The sequence below is a fragment of the Pecten maximus genome, chromosome 19 (genome assembly GCF_902652985.1).
Source record: "Pecten maximus chromosome 19, xPecMax1.1, whole genome shotgun sequence".
NCBI classification, from domain to species: Eukaryota; Metazoa; Mollusca; class Bivalvia; order Pectinida; family Pectinidae; genus Pecten; species Pecten maximus.
In genome coordinates, this window is record NC_047033.1 from 11,460,620 (window position 1) to 11,485,862 (window position 25,243).

At 36.0% G+C, this 25,243-nt stretch overlaps 2 protein-coding genes across 2 annotated transcripts in view; both read left to right on the forward strand.

The window, feature by feature from the left end:
- LOC117317403 (titin-like) overlaps positions 1–17,719 on the forward strand; it is a 197,260-nt gene extending 179,541 nt beyond the window's left edge. The window contains 15 exon segments of the mRNA XM_033872214.1: positions 15–2,279; positions 2,626–5,466; positions 5,668–6,238; positions 10,244–10,318; positions 10,502–10,585; positions 11,044–11,346; positions 12,691–12,815; positions 13,289–13,487; positions 13,858–13,906; positions 14,859–14,930; positions 15,800–15,868; positions 16,256–16,324; positions 16,714–16,781; positions 17,159–17,227; positions 17,672–17,719. Coding sequence (XP_033728105.1) covers positions 15–2,279; positions 2,626–5,466; positions 5,668–6,238; positions 10,244–10,318; positions 10,502–10,585; positions 11,044–11,346; positions 12,691–12,815; positions 13,289–13,487; positions 13,858–13,906; positions 14,859–14,930; positions 15,800–15,868; positions 16,256–16,324; positions 16,714–16,753 — 6,762 coding nt within the window. The 3' untranslated portion in view covers positions 16,754–16,781; positions 17,159–17,227; positions 17,672–17,719.
- Positions 17,720–19,804: 2,085 nt separating this feature from the next.
- Positions 19,805–25,243, forward strand: part of LOC117317872 (titin-like) — a 136,338-nt gene continuing 130,899 nt past the window's right edge. Inside the window, 4 exon segments of the mRNA XM_033872833.1 lie at positions 19,805–19,873; positions 20,337–20,404; positions 20,575–20,869; positions 21,463–21,595. Coding sequence (XP_033728724.1) covers positions 20,390–20,404; positions 20,575–20,869; positions 21,463–21,595 — 443 coding nt within the window. The 5' untranslated portion in view covers positions 19,805–19,873; positions 20,337–20,389.

Below are 25,243 nucleotides of genomic sequence, written 5' to 3' on the forward strand. Positions count from 1 at the left end.
AATGGAGTTGGAAGTTACTGAAGTTAGATAAACAGGCAGTTTCAGAAATCAAACTAGCTGAGGAAACTCAGGAAACAGAAGATGTCACTGCAATTGATGTGATGGAAAAGGACACTGGAAAAACGGAAGAAGTTGCATTGGACCTACAGGTGTCCAGTATTGTCAAACCAATGGTAAAGGAAGCTCCTGAGGAAACCGAGGAAGATATACCAGAGGAAATAGTGGTTTCTGTAGAAACCAAGGAGGAAGTTTCTGAGGAACTTGTCATAACAGAAAAACCTGTTGACACCACTGAGGATGTTTCAGCTGACCTTGTCATTTCTGAGGCTCCTGAGGAAACTAAACTTACAGAGGAGGTTTCAGCTGGTCTAGATATCATTGAGGCTCCAGAGGAAACCGAGGAGGAAATACCAGAGGAAATAATGGTTTCTGTAGAAACCAAGGAGGAAGTTTCTGAAGAACTTGTCATAACAGAAAAACCTGTTGACACCACTGAGGATGTTTCAGCTGACCTTGTCATTTCTGAGGCTCCAGAGGAAACTAAATCTACAGAGGAGGTTTCAGCTGGCCTAGATATCATTGAGGCTCCCGAGGAAACCAAGGAAGAAATACCAGAGGAAATAGTGGTTTCAGTAGAAACCAAGGAGGAAGTTTCTGAAGAACTTGTCATAACAGAAAAACCTGTAGACACCACTGAGGATGTTTCAGCTGACCTTGTCATTTCTGAGGCTCCTGAGGAAACTAAATCTACAGAGGAGGTTTCAGCTGGTCTAGATATCATTGAGGCTCCTGAGGAAACCAAGGAAGAAATACCAGAGGAAATAGTGGTTTCAGTAGAAACCAAGGAGGAAGTTTCTGAAGAACTTGTCATAACAGAAAAACCTGTTGACACCACTGAGGATGTTTCAGCTGACCTTGTCATTTCTGAGGCTCCTGAGGAAACTAAATCTACAGAGGAGGTTTCAGCTGGTCTAGATATCATTGAGGCTCCTGAGGAAACTGAGGAGGAAATACCAGAGGAAATAGTGGTTTCTGTAGAAACCAAGGAGGAAGTTTCTGAAGAACTTGTCATAACAGAAAAACCTGTTGACACTACTGAGGATGTTTCGACTGACCTTGTCATTTCTGAGGCTCCCGAGGAAACTAAATCTACAGAGGAAGTTTCAGCTGGTCTAGATATCATCGAGGCTCCAGAGGAAACTGAGGAGGAAATACCAGAGGAAATAGTGGTTTCAGTGGAAACCAAGGAGGAAGTTTCTGAGGAACTTATCCTTACAGAAAAACCTGTAGACACTACTGAGGATGTTTCAGCTGACCTTGTCATTTCTGAGGCTCCTGAGGAAACCGAGGAGGAAATACCAGAGGAAATAATGGTTTCTTTAGAAACCAAGGAGGAAGTTTCTGAGGAACTTGTCATAACAGAAAAACCTGTAGACACCACTGAGGATGTTTCAGCTGACCTTGTCATTTCTGAGGCTCCCGAGGAAACTAAATCTACAGAGGAAGTTTCAGCTGGTCTAGATATCATTGAGGCTCCCGAGGAAACCAAGGAAGAGATACCAGAGGAAAAAGTGGTTTCAGTGGAAACCAAGGAGGAAGTTTCTGAGGAACTTATCATAACAGAAAAACCTGTAGACACCACTGAGGATGTTTCGACTGACCTTGTCATTTCTGAGGCTCCTGAGGAAACTAAATCTACAGAGGAGGTTTCAGCTGGTCTAGATATCATTGAGGCTCCCGAGGAAACCAAGGAAGAGATACCAGAGGAAAAAGTGGTTTCAGTAGAAACCAAGGAGGAAGTTTCTGAAGAACTTATCATAACAGAAAAACCTGTAGACACCACTGAGGATGTTTCAGCTGACCTTGTCATTTCTGAGGCTCCTGAGGAAACTAAATCTACAGAGGAGGTTTCAGCTGGTCTAGATATCATTGAGGCTCCTGAGGAAACCAAGGAAGAGATACCAGAGGAAAAAGTGGTTTCAGTAGAAACCAAGGAGGAAGTTTCTGAAGAACTTATCATAACAGAAAAACCTGTAGACACCACTGAGGATGTTTCAGCTGACCTTGTCATTTCTGAGGCTCCTGACGAAACTAAACTTACGGAGGAGGTTTCAGCTGGTCTAGATATCATTGAGGCTCCCGAGGAAACTGAAGAGGAAATACCAGAGGAAATGGTGGTTTCTGTAGAAACCAAGGAGGAAGTTTCTGAGGAACTTGTCATAACAGAAAAACCTGTAGACACTACTGAGGATGTTTCAGCTGACCTTGTCATTTCTGAGGCTCCTGAGGAAACCGAGGAGGAAATACCAGAGGAAATAATCGTTTCTGTAGAAACCAAGGAGGAAGTTTCTGATGAACTTGTCATAACAGAAAAACCTGTATGACACCACTGAGGATGTTTCAGCTGACCTTGTCATTTCTGAGGCTCCAGAGGAAACTAAATCTACAGAGGAAGTTTCAGCTGGTCTAGATATCATTGAGGCTCCCGAGGAAACTGAGGAGGAAATACCAGAGGAAATAGTGGTTTCAGTAGAAACCAAGGAGGAAGTTTCTGAGGAACTTATCATTACAGAAAAACCTGTAGACACCACTGAGGATGTTTCAGCTGACCTTGTCATTTCTGAGGCTCCTGAGGAAACTAAATCTACAGAGGAGGTTTCAGCTGGTCTAGATATCATTGAGGCTCCTGAGGAAACTGAGGAGGAAATACCAGAGGAAATAGTGGTTTCAGTGGAAACCAAGGAGGAAGTTTCTGAGGAACTTGTCATAACAGAAAAACCTGTAGACACCACTGAGGATGTTTCAGCTGACCTTGTCATTTCTGAGGCTCCTGAGGAAACCGAGGAGGAAATACCAGAGGAAATAATTGTTTCTGTAGAAACCAAGGAGGAAGTTTCTGAGGAACTTGTCATAACAGAAAAACCTGTAGACACCACTGAGGATGTTTCAGCTGACCTTGTCATTTCCGAGGCTCCAGAGGAAACCGAGGAAGAAATACCAGAGGAAATAATGGTTTCTTTAGAAACCAAGGAGGAAGTTTCTGAGGAACTTGTCATAACAGAAAAACCTGTTGACACCACTGAGGATGTTTCAGCTGACCTTGTCATTTCTGAGGCTCCAGAGGAAACCAAGGAGGAAATACCAGAGGAAATAATCGTTTCTGTAGAAACCAAGGAGGAAGTTTCTGAGGAACTTGTCATAACAGAAAAACCTGTAGACACTACTGAGGATGTTTCAGCTGACCTTGTCATTTCTGAAGCTCCTGAGGAAACTAAATCTACAGAGGAAGTTTCAGTTGGTCTAGATATCATTGAGGCTCCTGAGGAAACCAAGGAAGAAATACCAGAGGAAATAGTGGTTTCTGTAGAAACCAAGGAGGAAGTTTCTGAGGAACTTATCCTTACAGAAAAACCTGTAGACACCACTGAGGATGTTTCAGCTGACCTTGTCATTTCTGAGGCTCCTGAGGAAACCAAGGAAGAAATACCAGAGGAAATAGTGGTTTCAGTAGAAACCAAGGAGGAAGTTTCTGAAGAACTTGTCATAACAGAAAAACCTGTAGACACCACTGAGGATGTTTCAGCTGACCTTGTCATTTCTGAGGCTCCTGAGGAAACTAAGTTTACGGAGGAGGTTTCAGCTGGTCTAGATATCATTGAGGCTCCCGAGGAAACTGAGGAGGAAATACCAGAGGAAATAGTTGTTTCAGTAGAAACCAAGGAGGAAGTTTCTGAGGAACTTATCATAACAGAAAAACCTGTAGACACCACTGAGGATGTTTCAGCTGACCTTGTCATTTCTGAGGCTCCTGAGGAAACCGAGGAGGAAATACCAGAGGAAATACCAGAGGAAATAATCGTTTCTGTAGAAACCAAGGAGGAAGTTTCTGATGAACTTGTCATAACAGAAAAACCTGTTGACACCACTGAGGATGTTTCAGCTGACCTTGTCATTTCTGAGGCTCCCGAGGAAACTAAATCTACAGAGGAAGTTTCAGCTGGTCTAGATATCATTGAGGCTCCAGAGGAAACTGAGGAGGAAATACCAGAGGAAATAGTGGTTTCAGTAGAAACCAAGGAGGAAGTTTCTGAGGAACTTATCCTTACAGAAAAACCTGTAGACACCACTGAGGATGTTTCAGCTGACCTTGTCATTTCTGAGGCTCCTGAGGAAACTAAATCTACAGAGGAGGTTTCAGCTGGTCTAGATATCATTGAGGCTCCTGAGGAAACCGAGGAGGAAATACCAGAGGAAATAATTGTTTCTGTAGAAACCAAGGAGGAAGTTTCTGAGGAACTTGTCATAACAGAAAAACCTGTAGACACCACTGAGGATGTTTCAGCTGACCTTGTCATTTCCGAGGCTCCAGAGGAAACCGAGGAAGAAATACCAGAGGAAATAATGGTTTCTTTAGAAACCAAGGAGGAAGTTTCTGAGGAACTTGTCATAACAGAAAAACCTGTTGACACCACTGAGGATGTTTCAGCTGACCTTGTCATTTCTGAGGCTCCAGAGGAAACCGAGGAGGAAATACCAGAGGAAATAATCGTTTCTGTAGAAACCAAGGAGGAAGTTTCTGAGGAACTTGTCATAACAGAAAAACCTGTAGACACTACTGAGGATGTTTCAGCTGACCTTGTCATTTCTGAAGCTCCTGAGGAAACTAAATCTACAGAGGAAGTTTCAGTTGGTCTAGATATCATTGAGGCTCCTGAGGAAACCAAGGAAGAAATACCAGAGGAAATAGTGGTTTCAGTAGAAACCAAGGAGGAAGTTTCTGAGGAACTTGTCATAACAGAAAAACCTGTTGACACTACTGAGGATGTTTCGACTGACCTTGTCATTTCTGAGGCTCCCGAGGAAACTAAATCTACAGAGGAAGTTTCAGCTGGTCTAGATATCATTGAGGCTCCTGAGGAAACCGAGGAGGAAATACCAGAGGAAATAATCGTTTCTGTAGAAATCAAGGAGGAAGTTTCTGAAGAACTTGTCATAACAGAAAAACCTGTAGACACCACTGAGGATGTTTCAGCTGACCTTGTCATTTCTGAGGCTCCTGAGGATACTAAATCTACGGAGGAGGTTTCAGCTGGGCTTGATATTATCGAAGCTCCTGAGGAAACTGAGGAGGAAATACCAGAGGAAATACCAGAGAAAATAGTGGTTTCAGTAGAAACCAAGGAGGAAGTTTCTGAAGAACTTGTCATTTCAGAAAAACCTGTAGACACCACTGAGGATGTTTCAGCTGACCTTGTCATTTCTGAGGCTCCTGAGGATACTAAATCTACGGAGGAGGTTTCAGCTGGTCTAGATATCATTGAGGCTCCTGAGGAAACCAAGGAAGAAATACCAGAGGAAATAGTGGTTTCAGTAGAAACCAAGGAGGAAGTTTCTGAAGAACTTGTCATAACAGAAAAACCTGTAGACACCACTGAGGATGTTTCAGCTGACCTTGTCATTTCTGAGGCTCCTGAGGAAACTAAACTTACGGAGGAGGTTTCCGCTGGTCTAGATATCATTGAGGCTCCCGAGGAAACTGAGGAGGAAATACCAGAGGAAATAGTTGTTTCAGTAGAAACCAAGGAGGAAGTTTCTGAGGAACTTATCATAACAGAAAAACCTGTAGACACTACTGAGGATGTTTCAGCTGACCTTGTCATTTCTGAGGCTCCTGAGGAAACCGAGGAGGAAATACCAGAGGAAATATCCGTTTCTGTAGAAACCAAGGAGGAAGTTTCTGAGGAACTTGTCATAACAGAAAAACCTGTAGACACTACTGAGGATGTTTCGACTGACCTTGTCATTTCTGAGGCTCCTGAGGAAACTAAATCTACTGAGGATGTTTCAGCTGGTCTAGATATCATTGAGGCTCCCGAGGAAACCAAGGAAGAAATACCAGAGGAAGTAGTGGTTTCTGTAGAAACCAAGGAGGAAGTTTCTGAAGAACTTGTCATAACAGAAAAACCTGTAGACACCACTGAGGATGTTTCAGCTGACCTTGTCATTTCTGACGCTCCTGAGGAGACTAAATCTACTGAGGATGTTTCTGCTGGTCTAGATATCATTGAGGAATCAGAAGAACTGAAACAGGAAATAAAAATTCCAGAAACTGTCATTTCTGATGAAATAGGAGTATTGCAAGATATGCGTACAGTTTTTGGGTTATCTGCCCCTGAGCTACAGCTAGATGGCGACACCAAAGTGGGAGCAAGCCAGCGTATTATGCCTGATGAGTCAGGTACCAGTGTTACCATGGTTACTATTGGTCTGTCGCTAAGCTCTGTATTAGAATGGCACAAATTTTTCACTTGCTTACGGACGTAACTATTTGTCTTGTTCGTGTATGGCCAGCTGCAGTTTGGAAAAAATCAATTTTTTTTCTTTTTATTCAGGAAAAGCTTTTGATTTGTTGAATGATGAAATGTATTATAGATAAGTAGTCTACGGCTAATTACTCAACAAAAAAAAATCGTTATTTTGATGATTTCAGTTTTCTTTCATTTGAAAACAAGTTTCTAAGTTCACAAATCAAATATGCTTTTGATTGACCTAAGAATCACTAAGATCCATTAAAATTGATTCAATGAAACAATTTTTAAAAATAGGTAAAACAGTATTCAATAAGATTTACCGTATTTATCTGAAAATAAGTCCCAGTCAATAGATACGCCCACTTTTTCATTTTTGTAGAATCATCATTAAAATAATCAGCTAAAAGTCTCTCACAAATAAGCCTTCCACAATCTTTAGTATTAAACTTTCCACTAGAGGAGGGGTTATTTGAAGATGAATATGGTCATATGTTTTTCACTAGAGGAGGGGTTTCTTTTATAGATAAGTATGGTACTAAACTTTTACACTAATGGAGGGGTTTATTGAGGATAAATAGGGAACTAAACCTTTACACAAGGGAGGGGCTTATTAGGGATAAGTATGGTAGTAAACTTTTACACAAGGGAGGGGTTTATTGAGGATAAATACGGTAATAAGACAAACAGTGACTCTGATCCTGGCCATTTACCTATTTCATACTTCTGCTATCATAGTTTTTAGCTATTCTGTCCTGTAACCCCTCCATCCACAATCATTTGGTACAGACTGTGGAGTTAGTTGAATCTACTTTACGACTGGAGGGGTGACAGGTGGTAGTTGGTATTTGGATCTTTTTGGTTCCAGTGGTCATGTTGTCATCACAAGTCACCCATATTGAAATTGACACCTAATTTTGATGTCAAACGCACCCCAATACTGAAACTTTTCTCCTGATCTCAGCAAACATATCAAACCATTTGATACTGAGCTTCATTTCAAGTGATAATCCCATATTTTCATAAACAAATATAGAAATATTAAATCTGAATATAGTAAAATGTTCATTTGTTTCAATTCATCATGAGGTGTGCTGCTTTTGTCTTTGCAAAAAGCCATCTTTTCTATTACAATATTTGAAATGATAATTTCTTTTAAGAAAAGTAATGAGGTAATGCTTTTATTTTTGCAATAATCCAGCATCACTTTTTTTAATGTAAAATGTTAATTTATTTTAAATATTATTAAGTATTTAAAATTGGCACAAACGTGCCTAAAATTCAGTATAGATGAATTTCAAAATACCATTTTTCAAGAAAAGTTTTGATGATGAAATAGCACATTCTGTTAATAGATAATTTTGATTCTTGAGATGAAATACAGATTACCACTTGAGTGTAAATTACTCGATTTCAGAATCATGTCTCAGTGACCTTGAGAACAGCATTAAATATCGTCTTTCAATTTCTTTCGTTTTCAATTTAGCCATTATCATAACTGATAATGTTGCCATAAATGATTATATATAAGTCTGATTTCTGAAAATTGATGAACTGAAATGTGACTTTGGTGCTTTAGAATAAGTATCTATAATCTCAGTTTGCTGTCAATTGTCAAGGTCATTGAAATTGTGAATGGTCATCAAAAGGTTTGTGTTTAGGAGATCTCAAAGTTCCCTAACATATATAACTCTCTTGTATCTGGAGAAAGAATATTAACAAAAAAAAAATAATTTTAATCCCAAGTCAGCTTAATGAAATCATCTGACTTCAGATTAAAAAAATAAGTTATTTCTCCAGAGATTAGGGTCAAATGTTAAGTTGCTACCATGCACCAATCAGTTTACAACATTATTTGAGCCCAGCCAATGAAAATGCTCCATTCTGAGCTCAGAGAATGGCTCATTGGTTGTTACAAACACAAGGCTGATATGGTACATTGTATGGTTGCGCGGCTGTAACTAATTGGTCTTGCAAACACCTGTTTTGATTATCATGATGTAGACTAAGACTTTAACATGATAATGTCCTCAACTATTAATAGATTAAATTCACTTGTAGAAACACTTCTGGTTGTATGCATTTTCCATATATGTATTTATTGAATGGTAAATACAATAACATAATCCAGTTTTTTCAAAAAAATTATGCAAAAAATGGGGCTTGATTTTTCTATACAAAGTTGTCCCAAAATGTTCCAGTCAATTTATAATCTTGTGACTTTTGTGGGATAATAATTATAAGTTAATTGCTGGAAAATCTACACTTTGAAGCAAGAAATCTTTTCTGATTCAATTTTGAGATTATTATTAGAAATTTGAGAAACATTTTTGAATTTGAACAGAGTTAAAAAAAATGAAAGTTTATATAATATACACGTTATGTAAGAATTTTCTTTTATGTCTAGTAGACACAGCGCATGCTCTATGAACATTTTTGTGGCATGATAACAGTGTTTGGAACGTTTTACTGAACACTAGAGGTCACTAAATATTTTTACTGAAAAACCAAATATGGGATTGATTACTGACCTTAAGTCAAAATTCAATTAACCATACAAGTCTGTATGGTATTGGTTTTTGAATCATCAAAACTATAGGTTAAAATTGAAGTCCTGAATTTAGTTATATAAAATAATGGAGTTAATCTCAGAAAAAAACACGACTTCATTGAATCATATGCCTTGTTTGGTTATGAAAGTTGATTTTTCATTAACCTTTCTTCCCTACTGACCATAGTAGGCCAAGCTACATCAGAGGAAAGAAGGTTCTATTTTGGTCATAAAGGGATGGAAGCACGATTTGAAAATATTATTTCCTAGTTGGCTCAGATGCATGACATCAAGCTTTAGGAATATTGTTTTTTGAATTAACTTATTTAATATAGATGTTTTGTTTTACTATTAAAAATAAAATTATTGTTATATTGATTTTATCTATATTTTAATGCTGAAATGATTTGATAAATTTCACATGGATAGACTTTGTCCTTTATTCAAAATCATCTCAAAATTGCATCTTTTAGAAGTAAAAATTATTGTACATTTCCTTTTCTTTAAATTAATTTGCAACATTTATATCAAAGTTTAACCATGCTAATTAATTTATCAATTATTTCATCAGATATTTTTAATGAATAGATACAAATATATCAAGCTAGAGTTTTCATACATTTTGAAAAGTATCATCCCCCATTCTGTTCAGTAGGAATTGTCCACATAAAGGAATGGACCATTCCATTGTACATATAGAGGGGATATATTTGTCAAAATGGTTTTTAATTCATTAATTTATTAATTTAACAGGGTTTCTGCTGTAATAATGTTTTATTGTAGTATTTTATAGCTGTAACCATTTTATTCTGTATTAGCTGTTTATATTAGTTCTATATACCATGCTTAAATTAACTGATTTGTATAGAAATGATTAATTTGAGATAACCATTTAGACTAAGCTAGTATATTTATACTGTTAACTGTTGTTAAGTGATCATTTTAGACATGTAGAGAGAGTTAGATGTTTTTTCTAGTTAGATGTTGTTTCATTATATTGGTTGTAGTCTATAAAGATTTATCAACATTCTGCTAACTCACCCCTAATGACAAAATAGACTGGACCAGACAATGAGAAAAGTCTATAGTCAAGTTGTCAGGGGTGGGCTGAAATATCCATCTATGATGCAAATTGATAAATCGTTATGGAAATATAGTTATATAAACTTCCATATGATAGAAAATATGTTATTTTCTAAAATATTAACTTGTATGTTTTAGATAATAATATGCATGTGTAAAATTCTGTGCATGAACTATTAAAAACCATTAACATTTTAAAACTTCAATGAATATTAAAAAAAAAATGAAAATATTTAGTTAAAACATATTGGTTATTGTCTCATAAACAAAAATATTAATCTGTATGCTTTTAATTCCATAGAAACCAAAGAAGAAATTGAAGCTGAACTTACCATCGAGCAGGTTCTATCAGAGAAGGAAAAACTTGTGACAGCAGGTAAGGGCAATAACTCTAAAAATCCTGAACAGATTCTATCAAATAGAAAAAATACTTCCTTTTCTTCATGAAATATGATTATTTTCAAGTGAATCTCAGAATAGATTATATTATGTTTTATTTTTATTTTTTTCGATAGTTTTTCATAAATAGTTAAATTTGTTTGATTGAATTTCATTTTAGAAGAAGAAAAAGATGCTGTATCTGAAGAAGAGAGATCTCCTGCACCTGATGAGGTTGAAAAACCCAAATCACCAGAACTTGTCAGTAAGTAGTCTACCCTATGTAGGATTGGAGACATCTTTCACAATTCACAAGTGTAATTCACAACAAACTGAATTGTTTCAATACAGCAGTTCTATTTCATGACTGGAATGGTTAGGTACTAGGGAACATCTCAAAAATTATCCTGAACTGAAATTATTTTATTTTCAATAATAACTGGATCTGTATGTTTCATATTTTTGCACATTCCTGATAATCATTAAGCCCTGTTTTTTTTCAGATATTTATGTAAAAAGCCTTTGGAGTTTTCTTGAAATATTATTTTCAAGCAACTTAAGTATCTTTGTATCAAAAAATGAAAAATTTTAACTTTTTTTCCCTTTATGAAAAATCTAAGTTTCATTTAAAATGTAAAAAGGTACTTCAACACTTAATAAAAGTTTTGTCAGAATTTCATTTTCGAAATGATATCAGTATGATGTTTCATATTTTATGTGCAGCTGCTGAAATTGTTGAGAAACGTACAGCACCAGAAATTGTCCAACAGCTTGTTGACGTTGTGTCAAAGGACGGAGACAGTGTACGCTTTGAGTGCATCGTCGAAGGCCTTCCCCGACCAGAGGTCTCATGGTTCAAAGATGAAGAAGAACTCTCAACTTGTGAAGAGTTCAGTATCTCCTATGAAAATAACCTTACGACACTGGAGATACCAGATGTTTACCTGGAGGACGGTGGAAAATACAAGGTCGTAGCCAAGAACGAACTTGGAACGGCCATGACTACAGCAGAACTCATTGTAGAAGGTTTGTATAATAGATGAAATAATGCAATTATGATATATCTATATATCAGTGAATTTTATTTGAAATAAGTGTTTTTTTCAAAGAAAATAAAAAGAATAACCAACATATTTTTGGTTCAGAAGTACAAGGTTCTGGTGTTGAAATGAAGTTCAAAAGTGTAATACAGTGCAACTTCCGAAAACCGAACCTTCTAAAAACCGAACACCTCTGAATACCGAACGAATTGTCATTGTACGGAATTGGTCCTTCTTTATTATAGTATTAAAAAACTTCCAAATACCGATCCCTCTGAATTCCGAACACCGGACTGATTTTGTGTCCGGTTCCTGTTAAAATATACCAAAAATTACTTCTGAAAACCGGCCTTACCTGGGCGTTTATGACACGAGGTCAGGCCAGTCAACCGTGAAACAACAACTGTGACGGGTATTGTGTGAAGCCTTATTGTCTCGGGACCTACGTAGGTGATTTGTACAGGTATCCAATATATACCCCAAGGGGGCATTATGACGGAAGGCCTAGTGTATAATCAACACGACAATTATGAAACAATGCCACACTTCATTGAAGCGCGTCGGTTCGTTTATCTTCTCAATGCAAGTAGAGCTAGAAGCCTGAGTTTCGCATTTAATTTAAATGAGGCCCAAAAGGGGTTGTTTTCGTAAAGAAGCCCGTGATGTTTTTTTTAGACAACAGCGATGTCGGAAATACGACCAGTATCATCTGATCAATTGTAATTGATATTGAAACAAAACATCTTCACACCCTTTATTTTATTTGATGTGTAAAATATTCTGTATCGGACTATTGGCCCCATCCACATGACGAGGCTTCACCGGATGTAACAAAATGTAGGCCGATCGTAAAGTGTAGTTGTACATGTGAAAATACTGTTTAAAACTATTGTTATAGTCATTAGCCTTTCTTATATATTCTGCAATATAAACATTGATTAACTTTCATAATATGCATATTATTCAGACAATCCAAATTGTCTAAGTATGTACGTGCCGTTTTGGAATCGGGTGCATTCTAATAAAACATCGTCCAACCAATTATATCCGGAATTTGACCGGTCATTTTTCGATCAACTTCTCCAAACCGAACCCTCTATAAACCGAACAAATAGTCATGTCCCATGCATGTTCGGTTTATAGAGGTTCCACTGTATATAAACTTATCGATAAATATGTCAATTATAACTTTATTTAAAAAGAAATGTACAAGTATTTTCTATGTCTTTTTCACCTGGAAAATTATTGAGCAACATTGATGTTAAATTGAAGTCAATAGAAAAAAGTTTTATAACCTAAAATTTTGACCTTATTGTTGGAAATTTTTCAGCTCCTGCTGAAGAGGTTGTCACAGGCATTCCTCCCTACTTTGATAAGAAGCCCAAGTTCCAGAACGTGGAGACTGGGGCAAATGTCCAGTTTGAGGCAGTGGTTAGAGCTCTACCACAGCCAGATGTAAGTCAGAAAGCTTTGGATTTCCTCATATTCTGTATCTGACATGGAAAAATGAGTAAACAATTAGTTAAAATTAAAATTAGTTAATTAGTTAAATCTGCGGGTGCCGTTGATGAAGCATACAAGGCTTATTCTTCCTGAACACCTGGTTTGATGTTTTTTGTGTTTACAATTTATTGATATTTTGCAATTTTTTAATCAATTTTGAGTTTTAGTTATAGTCTCATTTGCATGTCTGTATCTATGTTTTTTTTTTCAAATATGATATTTTGGAAACATTTAGGAATATACGACTAACTGTTCATCTACTAGAATGGAAAACTTAGGAGTCGTACATTTTAAGGAAATTTAGATGGATTTACACATAAAAGATGAACAAAAGACTTTAAGTGAACAGAGAAGTCTGTTTTTGTGTGATATCAGAGAAGAGAATGTTTTATTATGATATCATAGAAGAGTATGCTTTATTACAGATTCTGTGGACAAGGGATGGAACCAATATTACGACGTCGGACAAATACACAGTGGAGACTGGACCTCAGACAGAGGAGAACACTTACCACACGTGTCTGACGCTAAACCAGGTCACACTAGCTGACGCTGGTACATACAAAATTACAGCGTCCAACGAAGAAGGGGACGCTAGTGTATCTGTCTCGCTGCTCGTCAGAGGTAGGAATCGCCATTAACAGGGGGTTGGGGTGTTGTATGCTGTATGCCGTCATGTCAGAAGAGTGGTTCTAGAAAAGTATTTCTTCTTCATAGACAAGGGTCAGCTCAAAGGATTGAGTGCAGTTGACCCTGGATATTTACCTCCATAACAGGAGAGTTTTTCAAGGGAGATAATAAAATTGATATCAGAATGAACTATTCGAGACACATCAGAAGAATCTTTATTTTAGCAAAGACGGAAATTTTATTTTTCAAAATTTTTTGTAATATTTGTTCAAGAAACAAGAAAAAGGTGTGATAATTTTTCACATTTCTAAAAAGAACTGCATTGGTCAGGGTTATAAATATTCTTGTTTTTGTTTTTGTTTAGACGAGGGGCCAAAGACGACAGATTTCCGTGATAGTCTCAAAAAAGAAGTGTAAGTACTGCATGTTGTATTGCCATTTAGTTAGAGAGTAGAGATTACCAAGCTTTGGTTAGAGATTATGTTGACCTAGCTTTGGTTAGAGAGTATGAATAAGATGAAGTTGGTTTGTGCCCGTCCTACGAGTACACAGAATAGCTGTTTGTATCATTAATACTTTTAAATTGATTTCTTTCTTAGGCATGTAATTTTAACTTTTAATTAATTTCACTTTTTCTAGAGGTTTGCTTTAGTAAATTTTGATTAACATAGCTAGAAATTAGACATTGTGCAAATACATCATAGTTTTGCTTTTCATTTTCTATTAACATTTGCATTTAAGTTGAAATTTTAGTTTCTCTAACTTAGATTAGACAGTGTGAGTAAATTATGTTAAACCCTAATGATTTTGATTGATTTTCTTTGGTCTGTTATTACAATTATTTATTTTATTTGGGTACCAGGTAACCAAGTTGTTTGTTGAACTAACTTGTTTATTTAAGTTATGTCAATCACTTATTATTCAAGGTAAATTAAAATTGAGCTCTTCATGGAAACTTTGTATCAATTCACTTATTGGTAATTTATACTTCTTACATATGAAATCAAATATTTTCAAATGCATTGATCTTTAAAAAAAACCCAAAAAGATAATTTTCCTGGCCCCAGATTCATCGATATTCCAAAATTTACGGAAATTCCTAATTAATTTTTTTTTTGGGAAAGTATATCAGAATTTAAGGGGAAAATCTTAGTTAAGTTCCTTCCTTTAATTCTGTATTGATTTTCAATGAATATTTTAAGTTAATGAGTTTCCTTAATGAATCATAAGTGATTTCTTTACCTTATATTAACATAAATAACTAGTTTGCATTGTGGTCATGTGACTAAAATCAAACTTGCCAGAAGAAGAAACAGCTATGAGGTAATTTAATTGTTCAATATTACAAATACTGTCCACTCACAGGCGAACCAAGGTCGGCTTCAAAATCAAAAAACAAAAACAACAAGTGGATTTCAGAGCTACTCTGAAGCAAGTGTGAGTTGAAACACCAAGGAATGCTTCGGTGACACCTGTGTTATGTAACGCTTGCTTTGATTGGATATCCTCAGAAAATCAAACCTGTCATGCATTTTGATTGGATATCCTCAGAAAATCAAACCTGTCATGCTTTTTGATTGGATATCCTCAGGAAATATAACCAGTGATATTCCCTGTAATGATTTTCCCATAGAGTGGCTAAATATATCAACCAATGAAATAGCCACTGTGATTGATAATCCTTAGACACATCATTGATTTCTCCTTCGCCTGTTATCAGTGTTTTTGATTGGCTAAATTATCAACCAATGAAACAGCTTTTAGTGTCACTGTCCTTGAAAACTTAACACTTCAAATTTTCGTTTCCTGTTATAATATTGTTATAAAAAATATCAACCAAAATAGAAAAAAGAAAATAATGTTCTCGGATTTGTTTACTGAGAAATTATCCTTTTTTTAAGAATAATCTTTATACATAACTAACTATATCTGTCCAGAAGAGCCTTGCTTTTTTTTAACTTGCTTTACTAGAACTCACACATAAGCTTCTTTCTTACATGTGTTATACCAACCAAGAATTACACTTTGTATCTACAGCACACACAAAAAAATGACCAATGGAATGCTCTCTTACACTTTTCTTGTAAACCTTAGAACAATTTCCTTAGAATGATTTTGTGTTGTCTCATTTTGAGTGCTTTGGTTTGTTGATCACTCTGAAATAAGATTTCCATAATATTGATGTAATGTGTGTACATTAATGAATGCATATATTTAAAAAATGATAAATGTGCATATTTGATCAATTCCATATGAGATTTTTTTCTTGCATGTTGTTGTAATGGGCATGTGCTTGCGTTATACAGAAAAACAAAGGTTGGTGTTCGCCATGCCCCAGCACAAAAGGATTTCAGGGACAATCTCAAAACGGAAGTGTGAGTAAAATGCTGTTAGGGGGAGATTTCCAAAGGAATTTCTTTCAGTAGTTATAAAATTTGAGACTCCAAAAGCTGAGAATACTATAGTATAACTTCTTTTAGATGTTGCTGATGTAGAAAATAAGTACAAATATATTACTTAAAAAAAGACAGAAAGAAATGTATACTACTTGGAAGCACACATCTGAAGAGATTCAGCTTCATTAAGTTAAAATGTAACTTAAAACTTTCTTTCGATGACCGACGATTGATCAATAACAATAATCTGAATAAGAACTTAAAATAGTAGATGTTGATCCTGAAATAAATCCAAGGGAAACTTAAACAGTTAGATTGGAAACTTAGATAGTTTGGTTCACTTATTGTGATCAAATTTGTGAACAGGAAAACCAAGGTCGGTGTGTCACATGCTGCAGAGCAAATTGACTTCCGAGACAAACTCAAAACGCAGGTGTAAGTACCTGATATACTTGGATAGTATTCATCCCTATAAATATGATATATAAAAAAATGTATATAAATTGTTACTATAGGTCACTGCATGAATTAAACTTTAATTTTAATCTGTGTTTCCATGTTTCTATTCTTTTGCTAGCAAAAAGACTTCTTTGATTTGTGTTTAAAAAAAAAATCAGCAAAGCAAATTATCAGCAATATGTACTAATTAAATCTTGTATTGTAACTGATATACAATAAATTTCCTCTATCATTGCATGCTGTTTTTGTGTGCATTTTGGAAAATTTGTGTATGTGGTTGACATCATATATAGTTTCATGTATGACATAACTTGTTTGTGTATGACGAGCATGCTAATGGTATTTGTTGTTACCCTGAAAAACAGTCGGACAAAACAAGGTGTATCCTTGGAGCAGAACAATTAGACTTTAGGGAAAATCTCAAAACCAAAGTGTAAGTATTGCTAGGGATAGTCTCAAAAACGAATTGTATGTCTGGCAAGGAATAGATGAGATAATCTCAAAAACGAATTGTATGTCTGGCAAGGGAGAGTCTCAAAACCAAATTTTAGCATAGGTCAAAACCAAATGCAAAACATATATAGAACAAATGTTTTCTAAATTAACGCATTTGATAATGATTTAATAAACCATCAAATGCGCCTTATAAAAATGGTTTTGTAGTTATTATAAAATGGTATTCAACTTGAAAATAAATTTGTTTGATTTATAGTAAATTAAATTTTGACATTTATCATGAGACTAGTGTCATGTGACTTATGCTATTTGTCTGTCATGTGACACTAATTTGCATGAACTTTAACGCAATAGGAAAACCAAGGTTGGGACATCTTTCCGTGCAGAACAAGTCGATTATAGGGATGCTCTCCAGCGTCAGGTGTAAGTAGATTGTTGAGGATGGTCTCAATGAAAATTACAAAGAATTATGCAGTATATTTACTGACCCTCAAAATCAATATCTGACCCTAAAATTAGAAATATTTTTACTTGAAGAATCATGCAGTATGTTTACAATCCTCAAAACCAGTATCTGACCCTGAAATGAAAAGTAGTTTGAAGTAAAACTTTTGATATCCTTCATAACAGAAAGAGCAGAAATTGTGATTAAGTGATTGTAAAAGACTTATTTGGGCGACGGGGGTTTATGATTTTAATTCTGTTTTGGTGGATTTTTAGTATTCTTTATCAATATCTTTGTAATATAAAATGTAAAAAAGAATTCTGCAGAATTAAGTATAAAAAGTGACAATATTAATTAATTTCTGGTTAAATGCATTGCATGACTTGTGTTTTAATCAAACTGCATGAACTTTGATGGTATAGGCAAACCAAAGTTGGGGCATCATACTCCGCTGAGCAGGTCGATTACAGAGATGCATTACAAAAGAAGGTGTAAGTAGGCAGCATTAAGTTACATTAAAAAAAAAGTAAAAGAAGAGGAATTAAAAATCAGTTAATTTAAAAAAAAATCTACCTAACATGTTTTAAATTTCAGAAAATAGCAAATATATTAGACTCCAATAAAATATGAAACTAGAACTTTATTACTAAAACTCTCGACTTTTAACATTATGACTACTGACTGGAATGTCAAACTTCAATATGTAGGCAAACGAAGGTCGGCACGTCTTTTGATACAGAACAAGTAGACTACAGAGATGCCCTTCAGCGGCAGGTGTAAGTAATAGAACTAGCTGAAAATACAATATTTTTCTGTTCTGATAATTTTGAAATTCTCTAAGATATGATATCTGGATTGGAGCAGAAATTTGACGGAAGATATATCAAGTATTCATGCTTGACTTTATAAATACAAATAATGCTGATTTCATTTATAAACCTGTTTGGTATTGACCTTTTAGTAAAATTGAAGATACAATTTTCACAAAGTTTTGTATTTCATGTTTAATGTGATATCATGCATCGTGTGTCTGTAACTTAATTGCATGGTTTTGATGATACAGTGAGACCAAGGTTGGCACAGTCTTTGCTTCAGAGCAGGTGGACTATAGGGACACCCTTCAGAGGGAAGTGTGAGTAACTTATTGATGAAGGGGAGATAACTCTAGGGTATAAAAGAAGACAAAGAGGGGGATGGCATCAAGGGAGAATATTTAGGGATTAAAAGGCCTTCTAAATGGAAATTCATACAATTCAGGATATATAACTTCAGTATCTGACAGCATGAAAAAAAAATAAAAGGTATGTTTGAGCATTTTGAGAAAGAATTTATGATTTCATGATTGACGTCAATGATTGTATATAGCAGAAGAATACAAGGGAAATAAGTCATAGACGGTATAGGATAGCAAGGCCAAGGTCTAGGATTGAAGGGGAGATAACTCTAGAGAAGCCACAGAGGGTATAGGATAGCAAGGTCAAGGTCTAGGATTGGAGGGGAGATAACTCTAGGGAAAGCCACAGAGGGTATAGGATAGCAAAGCCAAGGTCTAGGATTGGAGGGGAGATAACTCTAGGGAAAGCCACAGAGGGTATAGGATAGCAAGGCCAAGGTCTAGGATTGGAGGGGAGATAACTCTGTAGAAAGCCACAGAGGGTATAGGATAGCAAGGCCAAGGTCTAGGATTGGAGGGGAGAGAACTCTAGGCTTTACAGAGTTGAGGGGTGGATGGTGTTTTCACATGATAATAAATATATAATTAAAATGGAGTGTTTTCAAAATGTTGATGCATTAATAAATAATGTTCCAAATATGTTAATTGCATGTAACTTTTTTGTTAAAAATGCATGCTGGTTTGTATTACACAGAAAAACTAAAGTTGGGGTCACTTACGAGTCTGAACAAGTTGACTACCGCGATGCTCTTCAGACCAAGGTGTAAGTATAGTACCTCAGATTAGGACAGAGAAATTGGGAGTTTTGCCACAAAACTAAAGACGTAAGGATCCCTACATTAAAAAAATGTCCAAATACAGTTGTGACATTTGGATACTACTATCAACTGTTATATTCAAATTGGTATTAACAAATAACAAATCTTTGAAAATTTTGCGGTATCATTATATCTTTGTCTTTAACACATAAATGATATCAACAAAATTGGGGAGGAGTTATTTAAAATGAAATAAGTCAAGATAATGTATTGTATTGTAATATAGATTTAATTGACTTCTATTTTAATTTTGATTAACACAGTGAAATCATAATCTCATTTTATTATCATTATAAAAGATAGATAAGTTGTTCAAGAAAAAAATATATTCGTAGATCAACGTTAAGGGGGATGGATAGTACAGCAAAACTCCCTAATAACAAATTTTATGGAAATGGAGGAAATGGAGGAAATAGTTAGATATTGGATAAATCAAAATGATGAGGTTGCGCCAAGTTTTTAATTTACTTCATAATGAGCAGAAATTCATATAAAGCCTGTTTGTCTTAAGAGACTTATTGTATGTTGTTTTGCATGTTGCATGGTTTGCTTGTTTATGATAGGACGACCAAGGTCGGGGCTCAAGGTTACCAGGCTGAGCAATTAGACTTCCGCAATATACTACAGAGGCAGTGAGTTGAATTTATTTCAGAAACCTCGTCAACTGATGGAGTCTTAATTCTTTTTCAGGATTTTTTTCATTCTGTAAAAAGTCATTTTCAATTATTTTAACATGCATTTAATGTAATTTCAGTTGTTCAACAGATTTCATTAAAAATGTTTTTATTTCAATTTCAACAGATTTTATTGACTTTGAATATGTCTATTGGATAAGACATCATGTTATTTTTCCAATTTTTCTTTTGATGTTAATATTTCTATTGTTTGCTAATGTCAATGTTGTTTTAAATAATCATTTACAAAGCTGAAATCTGATGTATTTCTTTTGATCAAATTATCTTAATGTTGTGATGCCATATCCATTTCCTATGTCTGTTAATAAATACAGTTATAAAGAAACATTGGTGTGGCCCCTATTGTTGTGAAGAACTCAACAATCTGATTGGTTTTAAATGGCTTTCTTCTGTTTTTCAGGACTTTGGAAGAACCAAAGGAAGTCAAGACAGTCGAACAAGTGGACTTCCGTGATGTTCTTCAATGAGGTATGTTTATGATTTGTGGTTGAGTTATTTCCCTTTCATGTGTTTGAATATATCAATTATTATAAATCTAATTGATATTTGTGTTTATGCAGAGCTCCTGTAAAAAGAAGAAATGTTTAACTTAAGTCCATATCTATCATTTAATGTACTGATGAACATTCTTTCTTTAGGTGGAAGAAATCATCGCACCCAAATTTGAAACCATGATTGAAAGCGTGGTTGCCAAAGAAGGTGAACCCGCCAAATTTTTCGTAAAAGTCACAGGAAAACCGACCCCCACAATTTCGTGGCACCATGACGACCAAGTACTCACGACTGATGAGATCTTCAAGGTCACAGTGAGTGAGGAAGGGGAGAGCACTCTCGAACTGCCAGAAGTCTTCCCAGAAGACACTGGCAAGTACACTGTCAAGGCAGTAAATGAAGGTGGTGAGGCTGTTGCCACGGCAACGCTCACAGTCACAGGTATGTTTGAAATAATTTGCCTTCATATTATTATCATATTTTTACAATGATAATATAGCTCATGTTACTAGCTTAAGCTATTCTCAGAGGGGCCGCGGTGGCCGAGTGGTTAAGGTGTACTGACACTGTATCACTAGCCCTCCACCTCTGGGTTGCGAGTTCGAAACCTATGTGGGGCAGTTGCCAGGTACTGACCGTAGGCCGGTGGTTTTTCCGGGCACTCCGGCTTTCCTCCACCTCCAAAACCTGGCACGTCCTTAAATGACCCTGGCTGTTAATAGGACGTTAAACAAAAACAAACCAAAAGCTATTCTCAGATATAAGCCTGTCCTATATCGTTTAGCTCATTTATTTTTTTTTTTTATTTTTCTTCAGTCATTCCTGCTATGTTTAGAGTTTACCATTTACTTTGAAATACTGATTACAATAATTTGGGACAATTTCAAAGTTTGTTTTACAGATATACTAGTATGTTAACTTGAATGACAAAAAAAATGTGAAAGAAATTGATGAAGGGACTTGAAAGTTTCTCCAAACATTTGGTTTGTTGTATTGAGATAATCGGAGTGTAACAACTGTGGTCTATTTTGCAGAGGAAGTAATTCAGGAGGACACTTTCACAACAACAGAAGTTATCACACAGGAAGTCCAGGAGACTGTTGAATCTCAACAAGTTGTTTCTGTTCAAGAAACCATAGTAACGTCTGAAGTCATCAAGTCACAAGTGTATGTAGCATTTTATGTTTTCTAAATAATTTGTCGAAATCTAAATATCCAAATACTCTCCGCTTAATTGGTATCTATCTCATACTATCAAACATTTTTTTTTTTTTGCCGATGAAATTACCAGGTAATAGAAATTATAAATTTCACAAACCTTCTTCAATCATCCAGGATTTTTTAACTGTCGAAAAATCATTATTATTCAAGAATGACATTTTATTAGCCCACCATCATCAGATGGTGGGCTGTTCAAATCGCCCTGCGTCCGTGGTCCGTCGTCCGTCCGTCCGTCCGTCCGTCCGTCCCTCCGTCCGTCCGTCCGTCCCTCCGTCCGTAAACAATTCTTGTTATCGCTATTTCTCAGAAAGTACTGAAGGGATCTTTCTCAAATTTCATATGTAGGTTCCCCTTGGTGCCTAGTTATGCATATTGCGTTTTGAGACCAATCGGAAAACAACATGGCCGACAGGCAGCCATCTTGGATTTTGACCATTGAAGTTTGTTATCGCTATTTCTGAGAAAGTACTGAAGGGATCTTTCTCAAATTTCATATGAAGGTTTCCCTTGGTACTTAGTTATGCATATTGCGTTTTGAGACCAATCGGATAACAACATGGCCGACAGGCAGCCATCTTGGATTTTGACAATTGAAGTTTGTTATCGCTATTTCTGAGAAAGTACTGAAGGGATCTTTCTCAAATTTAATATGAAGGTTCCCCTTGGTGCCTAGTTATGCATATTTTGTTTTGAGACCAATCGGATAACAACATGGCCGACAGGCAGCCATCTTGGATTTTAACAATTGAAGTTTGTTATCGCTATTTCTGAGAAAGTACTGAATGGATCTTTCTCAAATTTCATATGTAAGTTCCCCTTGGTGCCTAGTTATGCATATTGCGATTTGAGACCAATCGGAAAACAACATGGCCGACAGGCAGCCATCTTGGATTTTGACCATTGAAGTTTGTTATCGCTATTTCTGAGAAAGTACTGAAGGGATCTTTCTCAAATTTCATATGAAGGTTTCCCTTGGTACTTAGTTATGCATATTGCGTTTTGAGACCAATCGGATAACAACATGGCCGACAGGCAGCCATCTTGGATTTTGACAATTGAAGTTTGTTATCGCTATTTCTGAGAAAGTACTGAAGGGATCTTTCTCAAATTTAATATGAAGGTTCCCCTTGGTGCCTAGTTATGCATATTGCGTTTTGAGTCCAATCGGATAACAACATGGCCGACAGGCAGCCATCTTGGATTTTGACAATTGAAGTTTGTTATCGCTATTTCTGAGAAAGTACTGAATGGATCTTTCTCAAATTTCATATGTAGGTTCCCCTTGGTGCCTAGTTATGCATATTGCGTTTTGAGACCAATCGGATAACAACATGGCCGACAGGCAGCCATCTTGGATTTTGACAATTGAAGTTTGTTATCGCTATTTCTGAGAAAGTACTGAAGGGATCTTTCTCAAATTTCATATGAAGGTTTCCCTTGGTGCCTAGTTATGCATATTGCGTTTTGAGACCAATCGGATAACAACATGGCCGACAGGCAGCCATCTTGGATTTTGACAATTGAAGTTTGTTATCGCTATTTCTGAGAAAGTACTGAAGGGATCTTTCTCAAATTTCATATGTAGGTTCCCCTTGGTGCCTAGTTATGCATATTGCGATTTGAGACCAATCGGAAAACAACATGGCCGACAGGCAGCCATCTTGGATTTTGACAATTGAAGTTTGTTACCACTATTTCTGAGAAAGTACTGAATGGATCTTTATGAAATTTCATATGTAGGTTTCCCTTGGTGCCTAGTTATGCATATTGCGTTTTGAGACCAATCCGAAAACAACACGACCGACAGGCAGCCATCTTGGATTTTGACAATTGAAGATTGTTATCGCTATTTCTGAGAAAGTACTGAAGGGATCTTTCTGAAATTTCATATGAAGGTTTCCCTTGGTGCCTAGTTATGCATATTGCGTTTTGAGACCAATCGGATAACAACATGGCCGACAGGCAGCCATCTTGGATTTTGACAATTGAAGTTTGTTATCGCTATTTCTGAGAAAGTACTGAAGGGATCTTTCTCAAATTTCATATGTAGGTTCCCCTTGGTGCCTAGTTATGCATATTGCGTTTTGAGACCAATCGGAAAACAACATGGCCGACAGGCAGCCATCTTGGATTTTGACCATTGAAGTTTGTTATCGCTATTTCTGAGAAAGTACTGAAGGGATCTTTCTCAAATTTCATATGAAGGTTTCCCTTGGTACTTAGTTATGCATATTGCGTTTTGAGACCAATCGGATAACAACATGGCCGACAGGCAGCCATCTTGGATTTTGACAATTGAAGTTTGTTATCGCTATTTCTGAGAAAGTACTGAAGGGATCTTTCTCAAATTTAATATGAAGGGTCCCCTTGGTGCCTAGTTATGCATATTTTGTTTTGAGACCAATCGGATAACAACATGGCCGACAGGCAGCCATCTTGGATTTTAACAATTGAAGTTTGTTATCGCTATTTCTGAGAAAGTACTGAATGGATCTTTCTCAAATTTCATATGTAAGTTCCCCTTGGTGCCTAGTTATGCATATTGCGATTTGAGACCAATCGGAAAACAACATGGCCGACAGGCAGCCATCTTGGATTTTGACCATTGAAGTTTGTTATCGCTATTTCTGAGAAAGTACTGAAGGGATCTTTCTCAAATTTCATATGTAGGTTTCCCTTGGTGCCTAGTTAATAGTACTGGAGGGATGTCTCAATTTGCACAGATTAGTAAAATGAAGGGAAAAGTAGAGAAAAGATCAATCTGACATGGAACCTATGAAGATCATTCAATGGTGGGCGCCAAGATCCCTCTGGGATCTCTTGTTGAACTTATACTTCTCTGTACTGCATTGATTACCTTTGTTAACTGACTAACACGAAATCTCAATTTTTTTCCTATATTTTTCAAGATGATTTTATTGGTCCTGTTATGCCCTAAAATGGCTGAGGAATAAAAATAGAATTGGAATTTTTGAAAGAAAAAAAAATTCATTTGTTTTGAGGGATCCTTGTCGGTCAGAACAGTAAACCATAGCTTTAAATTATGCATCACTTAATTATTTCAACTCGGTAGTCATTAAGTAGTTCTTAAGAGCTAGAAGTACTTCAATTGGTCAATATTGAAAATATCATTTCTATAACTTTTCCCTGTGTACCGTTCCAACAGGCCACACTATTTTGGTATTCATTCTCCACCAGGACTTCTAGACTTCAGAAATGTTTTGCGACCTTTTACTATGAGGTCAAGGTGAGGAGTGGGGGTTCTTGTTACTGTGGAAACAAGGCCCATAACTCTGGGTGTTCAATTTGAAGTTTGGTTGCTGAGGATAAAAAAGTGTGATTTGTTTTTTTGGTTTTTTTAATGAATAAATGCTAGATGAATTTTGCTAGAAAAATAAACTGTATCCATTTTTGTTTTCTAAAATGTCGTGAATTTGACATTTATTATTTCATATTTTTTTTATTATGAGAGTTTTTCCATTGATACTTTTAAAGTTAATTAATTAACACTTTGTTATTTGATTATGGTAATTAAACTGTTGGTGGTGATATTGTTCCTTTTTCAGCTATTTTCTTGTGTTACATCTTAGGTGT